The 15998-nt window shown below is 41.5% G+C and overlaps 1 protein-coding gene across 1 annotated transcript; it reads left to right on the top strand.

The window, feature by feature from the left end:
* Positions 1 to 360: 360 nt before the first annotated feature.
* On the top strand, positions 361 to 13017 carry enc1 (ectodermal-neural cortex 1). The gene is made up of 5 exons (XM_055199623.2): positions 361 to 604; positions 705 to 822; positions 2263 to 2562; positions 2770 to 4298; positions 8788 to 13017. The coding sequence occupies exons 3-4, from the start codon at positions 2269 to 2271 to the stop codon at positions 4249 to 4251; spliced, it is 1776 nt and encodes a 591-aa protein (XP_055055598.2). The 5' UTR covers positions 361 to 604; positions 705 to 822; positions 2263 to 2268; the 3' UTR covers positions 4252 to 4298; positions 8788 to 13017.
* Positions 13018 to 15998: the final 2981 nt, after the last annotated feature.

Below are 15998 nucleotides of genomic sequence, written 5' to 3'. Positions count from 1 at the left end.
TTTGAAAATGTTGAAACATCACTTCATGTTCGATAGGGGGCGCCATTGTTCCACTCATACAACTTTAAAGGCAGCTCACAACACAGCACACCAATGTCCATGGCAGGGCATCTCAAACTAGTAATGATCGACAAACTTTGGTCTCGAGTCTCGACTCAGATTCTAGTTTATAAGATGACTTTAACTTGTAACAAATAAGCCAACATAGAGCAGTTTCCAAAGGAATTTTCACAGGCTCAGCAGGATAAATTAAATTAAAATTGACGGCAAATACCAATAACAGTTCAATTAAATGGGTGTTATATGGCAAAAGTTAATGTTTATATGGCATGAATAAATTAATACTCGAACCCCAATGTGTAGCCTAATGCAACTTGATAAAAACCACTGATATTGACAAGTTGCTCATCCTCACTTCATCAATCTATCGCCTCCTAAAGAGCGGAGGTGCTCCGCCTACTTTTCTTTCTCCGCTTAAAGCTGTTCACACCCCTCAGCTGTTCATTATTCAGAGTCAGACCTGCGCGAGCGCTGGCGGCAGTGGGAGCTTGCACGGCGATACGCGCGAGTGTGTTTTTAAAACCGTACTCCCAAAAACCTAAACGTTGGTTTCTATGTAACTCGACAATCTACCACACCGTAATAGCACGGTAGTTTATAACGTCTAAACCTTCTGGATTAAAGTAACCCATCATTTGTTTCAGTTTGTGGTTTATCCACAAGACATCGGACGCGGCTGCGAGAGCGTCCAGCGCCGCCAATATTGTGGCATGATCGAGGGTTAAAGCAAACAGAGCTGAGGTCCCCATTGCTCCTGAACAGGTAATCTATGCAGTTTGTGTATGCAAAAAATGTAAATTCTTGTGTATTTTTGTGTGCTGTGAATATGTGTTGCATTACATGGAAAGCCATGTTTCGCGGTTGGTTGTTTGTTTATTTACATTTATTTACGCTTTATCCAAGTGACTTGCATTCAATTCATCTTATCCATATGTTTTCTTCGGGAATCGAACTCATGACCCTTGTGGTACAAACACAATTGTCTACCATCTGAGCTACAGAAACATGTTTATATTCGCAAGAGCTCCGTATAAAGGGTTGTCTAGTATCAGGCAGTGTTTTGACATGCAGTTCATGAGTGTTCCTGTAGCTCAACCGCGCAAAGGTGGTGGGTTCGATTCCCAGGGATCAAATTCTGGTAAAAATGTATAACTTGAATGCACTGCAGAATGCATTGTAAACGTACAAAAAAAGATATCTGTTGACACCGGTTAAAGCATTACAGACTGTCATTATACCACTTGCTGTAAACTATCAGCTGATCCTATATTGTAGTAATAATTATTATATGTATATGGTTCACTTGTGTTATGCACTATACATTACATTGCTGTTTTACAGAGATGTGTTGCACAATAATTAATAGGCAGTGTCAGCACAGGGCTTCTGGCTCGTGTACTTCACAGCTGTGGCCAATTGAGAAATGCATTATCAGGTGTGATACATCACCATAGCTTGTGTGTATCTAATGTATTTAGTTCTGTTCTGAACTACGCTTTACCTCCGCACAACATTAGCAGAAACACAATTAAATTCTCCCCGGAGGGTTGCTGACAGCCGACAGGGACCAGGGGATGTGTATCGGTTACATGGAAATTCATACTGATTGGATTTGAATGCGCACCATATAGGCGACCAGATGGTGGCCGGTGACATTGACACACTAAGTGTTGACTCTGTGCCTGGTACTCGACTCTTTGTTCATTTTCCACAGTACGACGGAGGCAGGGGTGTTTACTTCTGAAAGTTTCTATTTTTTTGGCCTCCCTGCATTTTTATCAGCCGCCTTTGAACACCTGGTAATGATTAGACCGTCTTGCAAATGTTCACATTCCAGTCGGCTAGACATCAGAGAGGCTTCCAGTGGGTTTTATATTGTGTTTGCAGAGTTACATCATCTGCTGCTTTACTGAGGCTTGGCGTGCGCTTTGTGGATTTTTGCTGATATTGATCAAATCACTCTATAGGGTGATGTCAGTCATATCCTGCAATACAACAACTGACAAGCTGTTCAATGCCCTGCCGCTTGTCGATCCTCAAAAGCTTTCAGACGTGCTTACGACATAAAGATGATAAAGATCTGTGTTTTATTTAGTAATGCCATGTTTTTTTTTAATTTGCCTGCAGAAAAATCTGTCTATCAGAAACATATACTGCTCTCTTTTGAAATTTTGTATATAAATATATCTCTTTCTTTTTTAGGATTCAATGAAAATGTCTGTCTGCGTTCACGAGAACCGCAAGTCTCGTGCCAGCACGGGCTCCATGAACATCTATCTGTTCCACAAGTCCTCATACGCTGACAGCGTGCTGATGCACCTGAATGCTCTTCGGCAGCAGAGGCTCTTCACTGATGTTATGCTGCATGCCGGAAGCCGTTCGTTCCCATGCCACAGGGCCGTGCTGGCTGCCTGCAGTCGATACTTTGAGGCAATGTTCAGCGGAGGGCTAAGAGAGAGTCAGGACAGTGAAGTGGACTTTAGGGACTCCATTCATCCAGAGGTATTATGTTGTTTGTATTTTGTGTACTATTAACTTTCAACTTTCATGTTAAAGTTCAATTGATTGAGGAGTGTCACTTAAAAAAGTAGCTATGAGTTCTTAGTTTTGTAAAACAAAGGTTGGCATGGCCAAAGGATACTATGTAAGAACAACATTGTTTTTCTGTAGCTTTTAATTATAAAGAAGCTTTTACTTAATTTTGACTAGGTGTTGGAGCTCCTATTGGACTATGCCTACTCTTCAAGAGTGATAATAAATGAGGAAAATGCGGAGTCTCTGCTTGAGGCCGGCGACATGCTGGAGTTTCAGGACATCCGAGACGCTTGCGCCGAGTTCCTGGAGAAGAACCTCCACCCATCCAACTGTCTGGGCATGCTGCTGCTTTCAGATGCTCACCAGTGCACCCAGCTGTTCCAACTGTCCTGGAGCATGTGCCTCAGCAATTTTCCTGCTATCTGCAAGACCGAGGAGTTTCTACAGCTGCCCAAGGACATGCTGGTCCAACTGCTGGCGCACGAGGAGCTTGAAACGGAGGATGAGCGTCTGGTCTACGAGTCAGCCCTCAACTGGGTGAACTATGACCTTGAAAGAAGGCACTGTCAACTCCCAGAGCTCCTGCGTACCGTGCGTCTGGCTCTCCTGCCCGCCATCTTTCTCATGGAGAACGTCTCCACAGAGGAGCTTATCAACGCCCAAGCCAAAAGCAAGGAGCTGGTGGATGAGGCCATCCGATGCAAACTGCGCATCTTGCAGAACGATGGCGTCGTCAACAGTCCGTGTGCTCGGCCCCGCAAGACCAGTCATGCGCTTTTCCTGCTTGGCGGCCCGACGTTTATGTGTGACAAGCTCTACCTGGTGGACCAGAAAGCCAAAGAGATCATTCCAAAGGCGGACATTCCCAGCCCCCGCAAGGAGTTTAGCGCCTGCGCGATTGGCTGCAAAGTGTATGTGACAGGGGGTCGAGGCTCTGAGAACGGTGTGTCCAAGGATGTTTGGGTGTATGATACGCTTCAGGAGGAATGGTCCAAAGCAGCTCCGATGCTTATAGCACGTTTCGGCCACGGTTCAGCCGAGTTGCGTCACTGTCTGTATGTTGTTGGAGGTCACACAGCCGCCACTGGCTGCCTGCCTGCATCACCATCTGTGTCCTTGAAGCAGGTAGAGCAGTTCGACCCAGTTGCTAACAAGTGGAACATGGTGGCCCCGCTACGAGAGGGGGTAAGCAATGCAGCAGTTGTCAGCGTAAAGCTCAAGTTGTTCGCCTTTGGAGGAACAAGCGTAGCCCATGACAAGCTTCCGAAAGTTCAGTGCTACGATCCTGCAGAAAACCGTTGGACTGTTCCAGCTTCTTGCCCGCAACCGTGGCGCTACACTGCAGCTGCCGTTCTCGGCAACCAAATCTTTGTAATGGGGGGCGACACCGAATTCTCAGCCTGCTCTGCCTATAAATTCAGCAGTGAGACTTATCAGTGGACTAAGGTAGGAGATGTTACAGCAAAGCGTATGAGCTGCCAGGCGGTGGCTTCTGGGAACAAACTGTATGTGGTGGGTGGCTACTTTGGTACACAGCGCTGTAAAACGCTAGACTGCTACGACCCCACATTGGACGCCTGGAACAGCATAACTACCGTACCTTATTCGTTAATCCCCACTGCTTTTGTCAGCACCTGGAAGCACCTCCCAGCCTGATGGACGCATGCATGTACCCCCTTGTGTGACCCTGCTGTTTTTGAGAGGTAAGTCAGAATGAAATCAATAAAATCAGTATGAGACCTTGTCTTTTCTAGACCATATAACAGATAAACATGGGATGAAGAGTCTTATGTGAAATTTCAGTTCTATTTAATAGTGGATATTCCTCCAGAAAATCACGTTGTTGTGTTTGCCTTCCATCCAAATTACTCCATATGAGCGTAGGTTAAAGGAAATTAGGCATTCTGAGACAATTATGCCTAGAAACACAAGGAAATTTCAAAAGAAATGTTTAGATGCATGAAGCAACTGTTTGTTAAAGTCATAAACTTGTTAGATAATAATTTGCGAATTTACTTTTCCAATTTCCAACTTTGGCCTTGTGTAAGCATATCGATACATTAAAACAGTTCATCTTAGATCCTTCTTGGTTTATATGCACACTGGATATGTAGATTTAATTGATCCCCTATGGCCTTCCTGCACTGACAAAGAACCTTATTAAAATCAGCGGCAAATTAAGTATTGACGGAGCAATTACATCGTCGTAGGTGTCCGAGAAGAGAGCCAGCGTTCCTAGAATATCAACCAGGTCAGCTAATATGCATAGTCAGATTTCTAATCCATCAATTTCCCACTTTTCTCTCTTCTCTCAGCTTCCTTTTGTGATGATCTATTTCCTTTCCTAGTTCTCCTATCAGCACCGTAAGGAGTCTTTTCTGTTGTGTAGACATGTCCAAAAATGCATCAGTTTACTTTAATCAATAACGTGGTGCTTTTAAATCTGGCACATTAATGGATGGTTATAGTGGTTTGCTACAGTTGACTTGTCTCCTGAGGCCGGTTCAACAAAGATGGTTGTGCAGAGTCCAGAAAAATACTGGCCATTAAGCATTAAGCCTTGCCCAGTCTCCTGCGAAACAGACTTGGGTCACAGCAGGACTGCAATGGAAAAGGGCATCAGGCCTTCCAGTATCTTCTGCTCGGCAGTGATATTCCCTGTGATGCTGTGTCTCTTTGTGTGTCTCTTCTGTCTGGCCTGGCTGATACAGAGACTGATGCATCTGATTGTCCTCCACACACCGTGAAAGAGGAAAAATGGAGAGAAAGAAAGACTGGCACCTTTGCTTCAGAGAATTGAGAGACTTTGAATTAAAGCCAGAGATTTAGCTGTCAGAGATTCAGACACACATCTACGTATACCACAATGCCATAGGCTACACCTGCATTTCGGTCTATGTGTGGGTGCATGCAAATGTTCGCATTAAAATTTAGATTCAAAGTAAGCGTGTGTGTGTGTGTGTGTTTTGAGGAGGTGGCTTGCGGTAGGGCTGAATGAGTTATGAGTGTGCAGCGAGGGGCGTTGCACAGCGGGTAATTGAAGCAGAATAGAAGACTTTTATTGTTCCTGAGGGGAAAATTTGTCTAGGGGTGGAGGAAGGAGGGAAGGGAGGAGAAGAAGAGAGATGGCAAGAAAGGGAGAGAGAGGTTTGGTGTAATTGGATGAGCAAGCATGTTGACGGCATGCAGCATGCTAGCAGGAAGTCGAATCAACATTACAGTACCTGACATGATTGGTGTGGTCTGGCATGGCGATGGTGGAAAATGCTGCCGAGGCTGTAATGTTTGGTGATGCTTGCATACAATAAAAATGCTTTTTAAAGACCGGGCCCGCCTGTTTGAAATGCCTGTTGTTTTAAATGCCAAACATAACAATTTAATTGATTTATTGCTGTAGTGAAACAACAGCGGGGCTTCGCTCTCAGCTTTAATGCTGATTCAAATGATTTTTGAGAAATTCTGGCTTGATTCGTGGATCGACTAACTTGGAGTAAAACACACAAGTAAATGAGATGAGGTAACTCGGATGAGTCATATAAACTGTTTTAGTGTGGTCACTCATGTTTTACACTATTGAAATCATCGCAGTTCAGGGCTTATGAAAGGATTCTGGGTGGCAACCAAAATCAAGCACCGCTGTTCATATAGTTTGGGTGTAAATAAAAACGGGGGTGAGGGAGCCAACAATTAGAAATGAAGAAAACTGCAAGAACATGTGGTAGAGACAACACCACAGAAGAGCCCTAGCCACAAATATAGACACACAAAACCACATGAAAATGAGATAAGAATCGGTGGTTGAAATATTAACATTATTTTCCTTGTCTCTTCTGCTTTACCGTGGGTTCACACCTGCCGCGTTCGAGGCGTCAAATTCGCATCTAGTTTGTCGCTTGAACATTTTGAGTTTACTTGCTTCATTCGCGCTTGAAATTCTAGTCATCAAGACATTCACGCGGAAATTCACGTCATGGGAGGGCCATAGGCTTCTGTGACTCCACTCGCTTCCTGTAATCACGTCACTACTAGAGCAAGCTCCTGATTGGTTAACGCAGCACATTTTTCCGCCAAAGTTCACATTTTTCAACTCGCGCATTTCCCGCGGCAACGCTCAATTCGCGCAAATGAGGCGGAATCACGACTAACGCAAAGCGCTAAACAGCTCATTCTCGCCGCGAGACCTCCACTCTTTACATTGACTTAACATTGAAATCACTTGTGCTTGACGCCTCTACTGCGGCTGGTCTGAACGTAGCATTAGAGCTGATTGAAAGGGCAAGCTAACAATAGAAAGCTTTGCATGGGTATTAATAATTTATACCTTCATTATTTATCTGTCTTTATGACTGGTAACCGGTTTGGCTGGGGGACGACTACCATAACCTCAAACAGAGTGAACCACATCCAACTGGACGTAGTTGAGGTCAAAGACGGTAGACTAAGCAAGATATACGCCAACTTAACTTGAATCGTCTTCTCTGCAAAGCAAACCAAAACAAAAACTGAAGCTTTCCAACACTTAAATTTGTTTGGTGTTCGCCGTTAGACGTTTAGTTTTTACAATCTTGGAACGTGCGTGTGAACGCCGCCCACCACGACAGGTCAGTTGATTTCAAAGCGGTGGTCCTTCCTTTGTTCAGAGAGGCATTCCTTCGCATTTAAAAGACCATGAAGTGTTTAAAGCAAGATTCCTCCCTACTAACAATGAGAAGTTTCACTCCTGACCAGAGGAGTGGGAGGAAAACGAACACAGATGAGGGGAGAGATGGGGGAGGAGTGGATAAGGGAGGGTAAACACAGATTTTCGGGCTTTCCACGCGGCTGTCTTTTCTCACACTGAAACTACTGATCTCTCTTTCCTCATGAGGATGAATCTGGCTGCAGATATCTCATCCTCCCTTTAATTCTCACACAGACGTATCTATTTTCGTCTCTCTTTACGAAAAAGTTCGTTCTGTTGAACTCTGAAAAATTGCAGTCATGTTTATCACAGATAAGCATTGTTTTAAAATAATTACCATCTTTATGTGCCTTAAAAATGGCAGATAGGAAGAGATTTCCATCTCTGACAAGCCTTCAGTCCTAATCTAAAAGAAATAACAACATAGTTCCTTTGAAAGACTGGCTTGGATAATGCATTGTTTCATCATCCATGGTGCTCATAATCAAAAGTAATTTGCTTCCTACAAACACAAAGTTACATCATGGTGTGTGTGTGTTGTGTACAGCAGGACTATGTTAGATGGGTGTGGAAGTGAAGGGAGGTCATTAGTCTAAACTACGTTCATTCACTGTCAGCTTCATGCTGCTTTATATGAAGTTCACGGTTCACAGAACATTTTGTCTTCAAAAGCAGCTCTGTAAAATCTACACCCATCCAACTCCTGGATCAATGGAGGCTTGGATGTAGCATTGTCTCTTTGGAGTCCTCTATGAGTCGGTTTTAATTTGCAATAAACCACAGAGCTTTATGGCCCCTGTTCTGTTATTTGCATGACATGCATGCACAACTGTAAGGTAGTAATGAAATATAAAGGATGGGAGCGGATAACTTCTGCTTTCAAATGACCTCATCTTTGTTTTTAATTCAACCTAGAGGCGAAGAGAGAAAGACAGGGAAGCTATGACTTCAAAATGGATATTGGCCCATATTGCTAAAGCTTCAGGCTATAAGGCAGCTGTAGAGTCAAAGACTAAATAAAATAATTTTTGATGTCACTAGTAGACGAATGCTTTAGTTTTACTGTATTACATGTGCTTTAGTTTCCTGAAGGTTTTGTTGTTAATTGTATTGCTGTTGTTGTTGTTCCGACAGTAATTTGATTGAATGAAGTACAGATCTGACCTGTGTCCACAGTTTAACAGGTGTGAGCGTCTGACACATCCTCTCCTTTTTGTTTTTCTTTGAGAGAAAAGGAAGAGAGTAGGACCAAATGGTCCGTGTCTGGATTGTGTCTTGTAAACGTATTGTTTCCTGGACTGCATTTTGCGTGGGAGTGAGTTTTAATGTGGGTGTAGTTGTTTGGAGGACATGCAAGAAGATCTGTGAGCGTTTATAGTTCTGGATTTTATTACAAGTCTAGTTGTTATAGTATTTAGCTTTTGAAAATGGCGTAATGGGGAAGTAGCTTCAGTGTTTAAATGAAAAACTGATGACTGTGTGTGTTGACTGTGTGTCTTCTTTCTCCACAGAGTTTCTCATATCCCTGTGTCGTATCGTCTACTGGATTCGAACTGTGAAGAAATTCTATAACCCTCGTGTGCAATTTTATGAAGAGATCATCTCTCCCATAAGAGCTAAACATTGATGTACACAGTGTCCGATCACAAAGCTTTTCTGCAAAATATTTCCTGCTTCGGAAGCGGCGTGCGTTCATTGTCACATCCAGTATTTTGTGGAGTGGGCTTCACCTTGAAAACCAAAAGTACTGCAATGCACCCAGCACATTTTCATCATAACCAGCATAATCGTCGCACTTCTCTCCCATATTTGTGTATTTTTGTATAATGTTGATGCTGTGCGAGCTAAAACCGACTTGTATGCCTGCCTCGATTTGTGTACTGCATGAAGGAAGACTGGAAGCTTTTCACTGGGAGATCAGGAATCTCGGCGCATGATTGCAAACATTAGGACGGGAAGATGAACAACTCCCTCTTTTTCTAGGACAAGTACCTCACTTTATCATGTGTGTTTACCTTCTCTTCTCCCACTTTTGAAAAGATAATCCTACTTGGAATGACAAAGACTAAGGGACCACATGTTAAGCTTCAGATTAAGGTGATCAAGAAAAAAAAATGATTAAGGCTTTTCTACTTGTTCTTCACGCCTCTGTACGCAGACTGATGCTGGACTCTTCTTGCTGAACAGACCTTAGCAGCTCGGTGTGAAAATGGACATGGGCACAGTGTGTCCTAATGTACACACCAGCTGTGTTTATGTGACTAAGTGGGTGCGAGAGAGTCATGTCCCAGCATGTTAGTCCGAGTAAAAATCCTTCTGACCCCACTGAGCCCCTTCCCACAACAACCTATCGCAAACACACCCCCGCCACTGTAAACGCCTAAAAGGGAGCGAGCGTGCCCTCTGAGGACGGCGTAAAATAACCAATAAACAGTGTCCGTTTCGTAAGTAGATTCTAATGACTGACTGACTGGAGGTACTCCTGTATCGTGCAAGACACTTCTGCTTTGCCTGTACTATTCTAAGCACATACGCTCACAGTAAACGTGAACGACAGAAGGAGAGAGAGAGAGAAAGAGGTGAGAGTCATTTCGTCACCTTGCAAGGGAACGCAGTCTCTATGGCAACGTCAATGAAAAACCTGAACTGTAAAATTAAAAAAGGATAAAAAGTGCAAGAAGAAACTGGTTGTCTTAAAATATTTCAGTGTCTTAATGGTCTTAATTTATATTTTTTTTATATTGCTTTTGTTTCGATTCATGGTGTATTAACAATTGTTTTGTATTTATTGTTTTTCTGCTTGCGTACATGTTTGGATGTATCAAAGATGACAGGTTTTTGTATCGCGCATGGCCCAAAATGCTAATGTTCCTGCTGCTCTTTTGCACATTAGCGTATGGTAATTTTGACTGAGCGGGTGGAATCTGTAGTGGTCAGCTTGAGCTCATCTGATCAAAACCAGAACGGGTCTTGGGAGGTCGTAGGTTATTGACAGGATAAGAATGAGCCGAATGACGTCACAGGTTCATATTACCCAGGGTGCAAAGTAGGTGGAGGAGCTGTGAAGTGAGAGGCAGAAACTTGGTGGACTAGTTAGTCATAAATGGACTACTTAAAGGGGTAGTTTACCTAAAAAATTATTTACTCACTCTCATGTTGTTACCAACCTGTATAAATTATTTTGTTTTGCTGGACACAAAGGAAGATATTTGTAATCAAGCAGGAAACAGGAACACCATTGACTTCCATTGTAGGAAAAAATACTATGAAAGTCAATAAAATGCTCAAAAAGGGTTTGGTTACAAACATTTCTCATAATATCTTTCTTTGTGTTAAGTAGAACAATTAAATTTATACGTAAGGAATAATTGACGACGGGCCGTTGAATTATAAGAAAATAATGCACACCCAATGTTAAACCGTGGGTGTGCATTATTTTCGAATAATTCAAAGGACCAAAGTCAATTATTCCGCTTATACCACGTTACCGCAAACATTGCTCTGGTGCCTATTTTTAAAGCATTTGACAAGTTAGGTGTGCGGTTTACAGAAAAATAATCAACACTAGGGCTTTAACCATAAATTGCGTATCCCATTAAAAAGACCTGTCTAAAATCGATTCTGAATCGCAAGGGTGCGATTTCGTGTTTCACGCGCAGCTTGTGCGTGTACTTGGTCAGTAAGAAGTCCTTATCAATCTAAAATCATTATGAGTCTGAGTCGTTTATAACGTGCATTTAAAAAAGCAACACTCGTTAAACAAAATCATTCAAAATTTTCTTTATTATCATGAAAATACCTGAAACAATCTGAAGAATGGCTATATAAATATTCTTCTAGACATTTCCTGGAATAGCGTTAGTAATGCTACTTCTTCTGTGGCACAAAGGGAGTTTCTGAACGAGAGCGCCCCCTGTCTTTGGGATGTGCCGGGATTTCACCATAATTCATTCAAATTCATTAATTGAGAAAACGCGCATTTGCACGATTAATCGTTACAGCCCTAATCAACACCCATGGAACATTTCTCAACCAATCAGAATAAAGCGTTCAACAGGCCCGTGGTATAAAGTTTATAGCAACATGAGAGTGAGTAAATGACAGAATTTTAATTTTTGGGTGAACTATCCCTTTAACACTAACCACTCCCCAAGTGATCCCAATGCCATGATACCCAGTACTGATGCACAAAATAAAATTTAAAGGGATAGTTCACAAAAAACGTACTCTTATCATGTCCAAACTTCTTCTGTGACTTTCTACTTTCTGTGAAATACAAAGATGTTAAGCAGAATATATGAAAGGCACCCTATTTAACCACACATGCATTTCCAGCTTACATGGAAGTGGGTCCTAAAAAGAAAAAAAATTATTTCTAACCAGTAGTGTTACTTACACAGTGAATTTGCAGTAGACCGTTTTTTTTTCTTTTTTTGACCTATCCCTTTAACTACAAACCTCTGAAACATTACCACAGATTGTTGTCCATTACAAGTGGTTTTAACTAGTGCCCAGTGCTAAACACAGTCCAGTAAGGAAGCTCTGCTCGGCATCCATCACTCTAAACGTCCTTTGTGACTTGTAAGGAGCTTGTAAAGCTATCTGAGGAATTTGACATCGGCAGCTGCTCTAAGAACAGCTGGAACCGTCACCAGCATGTCGTAATTTTGACTGTCCCTCGCAGTTTGAAGTATTATAAGCAGTATGAGTGGCTGAATACCACCTCCCTGGATGATGTAGCTACAGCCTGTGGTGTAGAAAATGTGATACTATAAAAATTATAATTTTTGTGTTGTTATGATTAAGCTGCATCCCAAATAACTTTTAAAAGCGATGTCTTCATAAGGGCAAAGACACTATGGTGCTTTTATGGCAATGCGAAACATCTGTAGAGATAGATATTAGTTTTAAAGCGACACAAGACGACAAAGGTTTTTGGGTTAGGTTGAATAACACCGCTAGCAACTCACTATGCTGTAGCTTTTGTGTCGAGTACAAACAAACTAAATCGCTTTACATTTATGGACATTCAGAATATAGTGTTCTGTATTGTTTCACTGCACAGCGACATAGCATGTAACAGCTATATATATTGTAATGGCTTTCTATTGGAAAGCCCATATAGAGAGCGAGCGAGAGAGAGAAAGAAAAAACAGCAATGAGTAGTTCACATTCCTCGCACAACCCCCCAGCAAAGTAGGAAATTCTTGCTTACTGTGTTCCCTTTTAGCCTTTAGGGGGTCTTACACCACCTCCATCTTTGACCTGCCACCTTCCCCCATTCTGACCTCCAGCCAATCAGAAAATCCCATTCCACCCACAGTTGCCACAGTGATGGTCAACAATCATTGCCCCCCCCCCCTTTACTTCAACTGGTAATAGTCAAGTGTTTTGTTTTTCTCTTTCTCGCTCTCTCGAACTTCTCTGCTCCTTTTTCCTCCGTCTCAAGTGAACGATTGAATCAGATGTGACTCACAGGCCTGTGCGCACTGAGAACTCTTCAACGCTGTATGCCTTCACAAACAGATGCATTGCTCAAATACTGTCAATGTTGGCTGTACTGTTGTTTTCGTGAATGTCTTTTTTTTCTTTTCTATATTTGTCGTATTATATTATTGTATTGTTATTTTATCTCAACCACAGCGGTTAACATTATTTTGTACAAGTGATTTTTTCACAATGTGAAATTCATGGCTTAATAAAAATAAGAGTTTTTCCTCTTGATCGATATAAAAGCACAACGTTTCATTCGAGCTTCTTTTTCCTAATTCAACACGATGTTTCAGAGCTCACTTTTTTCTGTTGTTCATGCAGAGAGATTTGAAGTGTACAGCAGTTTTTTATTCCAGCCTTGGATGACAAGCTCATTAAAACATTTCTCACATATCTGGGCAGCTTTACGTGGCCAGCAGCACTGTAGAAAGTATTAAATGACTTTGGGTTATTAAGGGCCCTTATAAAAGTAGAGAAAAGGCTGAGATCATCTCATCGTCGTGTGTGTCTGTCTGCAAGACAGGAAGCAACACCCTACGTGACCCATAAGATACTTTCCATTTCATTTCATTGTTGCCTTGGTAACCCTGACCATTATCACCAAACTCTGGCAGCTGATATAAAACATAAAATTTTAAAAGACCTCATCACCCATCCATGTCCATCTTTATTCCCGTACTCCTTTTATTGTCTAGCATATGTTCTTAGCTGTCCTCCTTTTTCTCTTTAGTTTTTCATATGCTTTTTGTTTTTAACCCTAGTCATTTAGTGTGCTTTTCAACATTATCAACCGCAAGCTTGCGGTTGTAAATAAACAGACACATGCATAGTGTTACAAACCTGCTCTTCCTGAGGATACAAGTGTTTACATTCCTGTGATAAAGCAACTACGTTTCAGTAGGATAAAGTAAGACCAGTTTTTCCGGCTGCTGAGATGTACCCAAGCACGCTTCGGAAAGATAAGGATGTGCTTATTTGCACACCGAGAAAGTCACAAGGTTTGCACTTCTTACGGCTCAGGAATCCATGATTACAATATTTTATAGCAACAGATACTGATATCAGAAATTAAATTAAATTATGCAAAAAAAATCATTTGTAGTACAGGTACACTTAAAATAAACACTGGAGCGACATGATGTCTTGTGTTCCTGTTGCCTGGCAACATGTCTGTCATTGAGCCTGTATGCTCTGTTTTTACTGTCATCGTAGATGTCACACGGTGTCTTGACCAATTATAGGTCACTTTGCGAAATCTGATCCATTCACCAATCAGGTGCAAAGCAACCTGGAGCCCAGCCAATAACAGGCAACGCTAACTAAAAGGAAGCTTAAATGTGTCTGTAATTACAGGCAATTACAGTCTTATATTACATCTACTTTTTGAAGTGTTTTTATGGGTTGCACAGTTTATAACCTATAAACTAACAGAACGTTTCCGAAACGAATGATATGACAGTTACATATCTACTGCTACTCAATTGACACTTTATAGGCCTAACTTTTATTGCTGTAATTTATCAGCTTATTAAATTATACCTCCATTATTTTTTTTATTACTTGCACATCTACAACATTTCACATGACCCTTTTCTGTAGGTTAAATATAAAAATATTTTTTCCTGCGAGTGTAAAATTATGTTAAAAAGACATAAAACCCCCAAAATGAAAGTGTATATCTTCATTTACCTACTTTTATGGAGCATTAGGCCCTTGTGGAATCCGAGTAAAGAAATAAAACTTTCTAAGGGTGAATAGATAGACAGAATAAAAATTTTGGGGTAAACCGTATTTTCAGTACAAAAATAAAAAATGTATAATGTCTTGAATTAGCAAGCCGTGTTTCAGCAGGGTTCACTCCAAGACCACACGCAAAAAACGCGCACATAATGGCTCTCACTGAGCCTCTATATCTGTTAACAACCTCCAGAAAGGTTAGCGGGGTCCCATTAGTTGCCCCCAGTAGTGCCTGTTTGTGATCAGGCCCACCTGTAGCACATTAAAAAGAAGAGGAAGGGAAGGAAGAGAAAGTGAGCATGTAAACATGCGATAGATGGAGAAAGAGGGCAGCAGAGGAGGGGTGAGTCTCAAGGGGCTTGTGATTCAGACCACACACAAATGGCTGGAACCATCCGAGCCTGTTCCTTTTCTCATCCAGGCCTGGCTCCTCTCACACTAAGAGCTTTTTGGATCGGTATTACGGGGACTGCCAGAACTGAATATCCTCTCAGAATCTGCAAGTCGGTTATTTGGTTAGGATTACCTACCAGCCTCTGTTGCTATTGCTTGGATGAGAAAAGGTTTGGCAGACAATCTGTAGTATAAGATTGTATACATTATATAGTACACATTTTACACAGCTGCTCAGTGTAGTTTTTGATACGCTTTATCTATGATTTAACTAAGGTAATCATTGTTTATTTTGATTGTTATCAGAAGTAAACTACTCTAAAAGGACTCCTTGCGGAGTTCACCGGAGATTACGTTTGTTTCACGAAAGTCATTTGTTTATGTTGTTACTGCTTAAACCGTCTATAATACCATGCCCAGATTCTCTGAAACTGTACAAACACACACAACACGTAATCTATCTCTCTTTTCTTATCATTGTACAATAGCATGAAGCTGAATTTTCTTATCCTTTTCACACACTGTTGTTATTACTGCTTTTCGACCTCACTATAAACTGGAAACAGCTCATTACATATCAATACACACTATCATACCGTCCATTACCTACACCACCTGCGTGATAAAGGTTCCCTCTGAGCCTTTGATTCTGATAAACGTCGCTTTAACGTCATTATTTTGTACTCCGGTACAGTGAGCTATTTATCAAGTCTGAGCACACGCAGTCAGGCCCAAAACCACAACAACTCACTGATTTTCTGGATGTCTTTCAGTGACGAAGAAGCAGCAAGTAGTAAATCCTTTTGGCTTGTGTGTGCGTGCGTCTGTGGGGTGGCTTACTGCACTCTCTCTATTGGGAATAGTTTACACAAAAATAAAAATTCCCTTATCATTTATTCAACCTCATGCCATCCCAGATATATATGACTTCCTTCTCAGCTGAACACAAACAATGTTTTTAATAAAAACATATCTGTTAGCTAACTTTACATACATGTGAAGTTAAAAACTAGCCTACACATATATAGGTTCCCACTGTAATGTTCTAAGCAAATATATGATGTTCTGAAAGCGCATGCGATTTACAGGAAAAACTGAT

Source organism: Misgurnus anguillicaudatus, chromosome 22 (genome assembly GCF_027580225.2).
Source record: "Misgurnus anguillicaudatus chromosome 22, ASM2758022v2, whole genome shotgun sequence".
NCBI classification, from domain to species: domain Eukaryota; kingdom Metazoa; phylum Chordata; class Actinopteri; order Cypriniformes; family Cobitidae; genus Misgurnus; species Misgurnus anguillicaudatus.
This window is presented reverse-complemented; position numbering and strand designations above follow the sequence as displayed.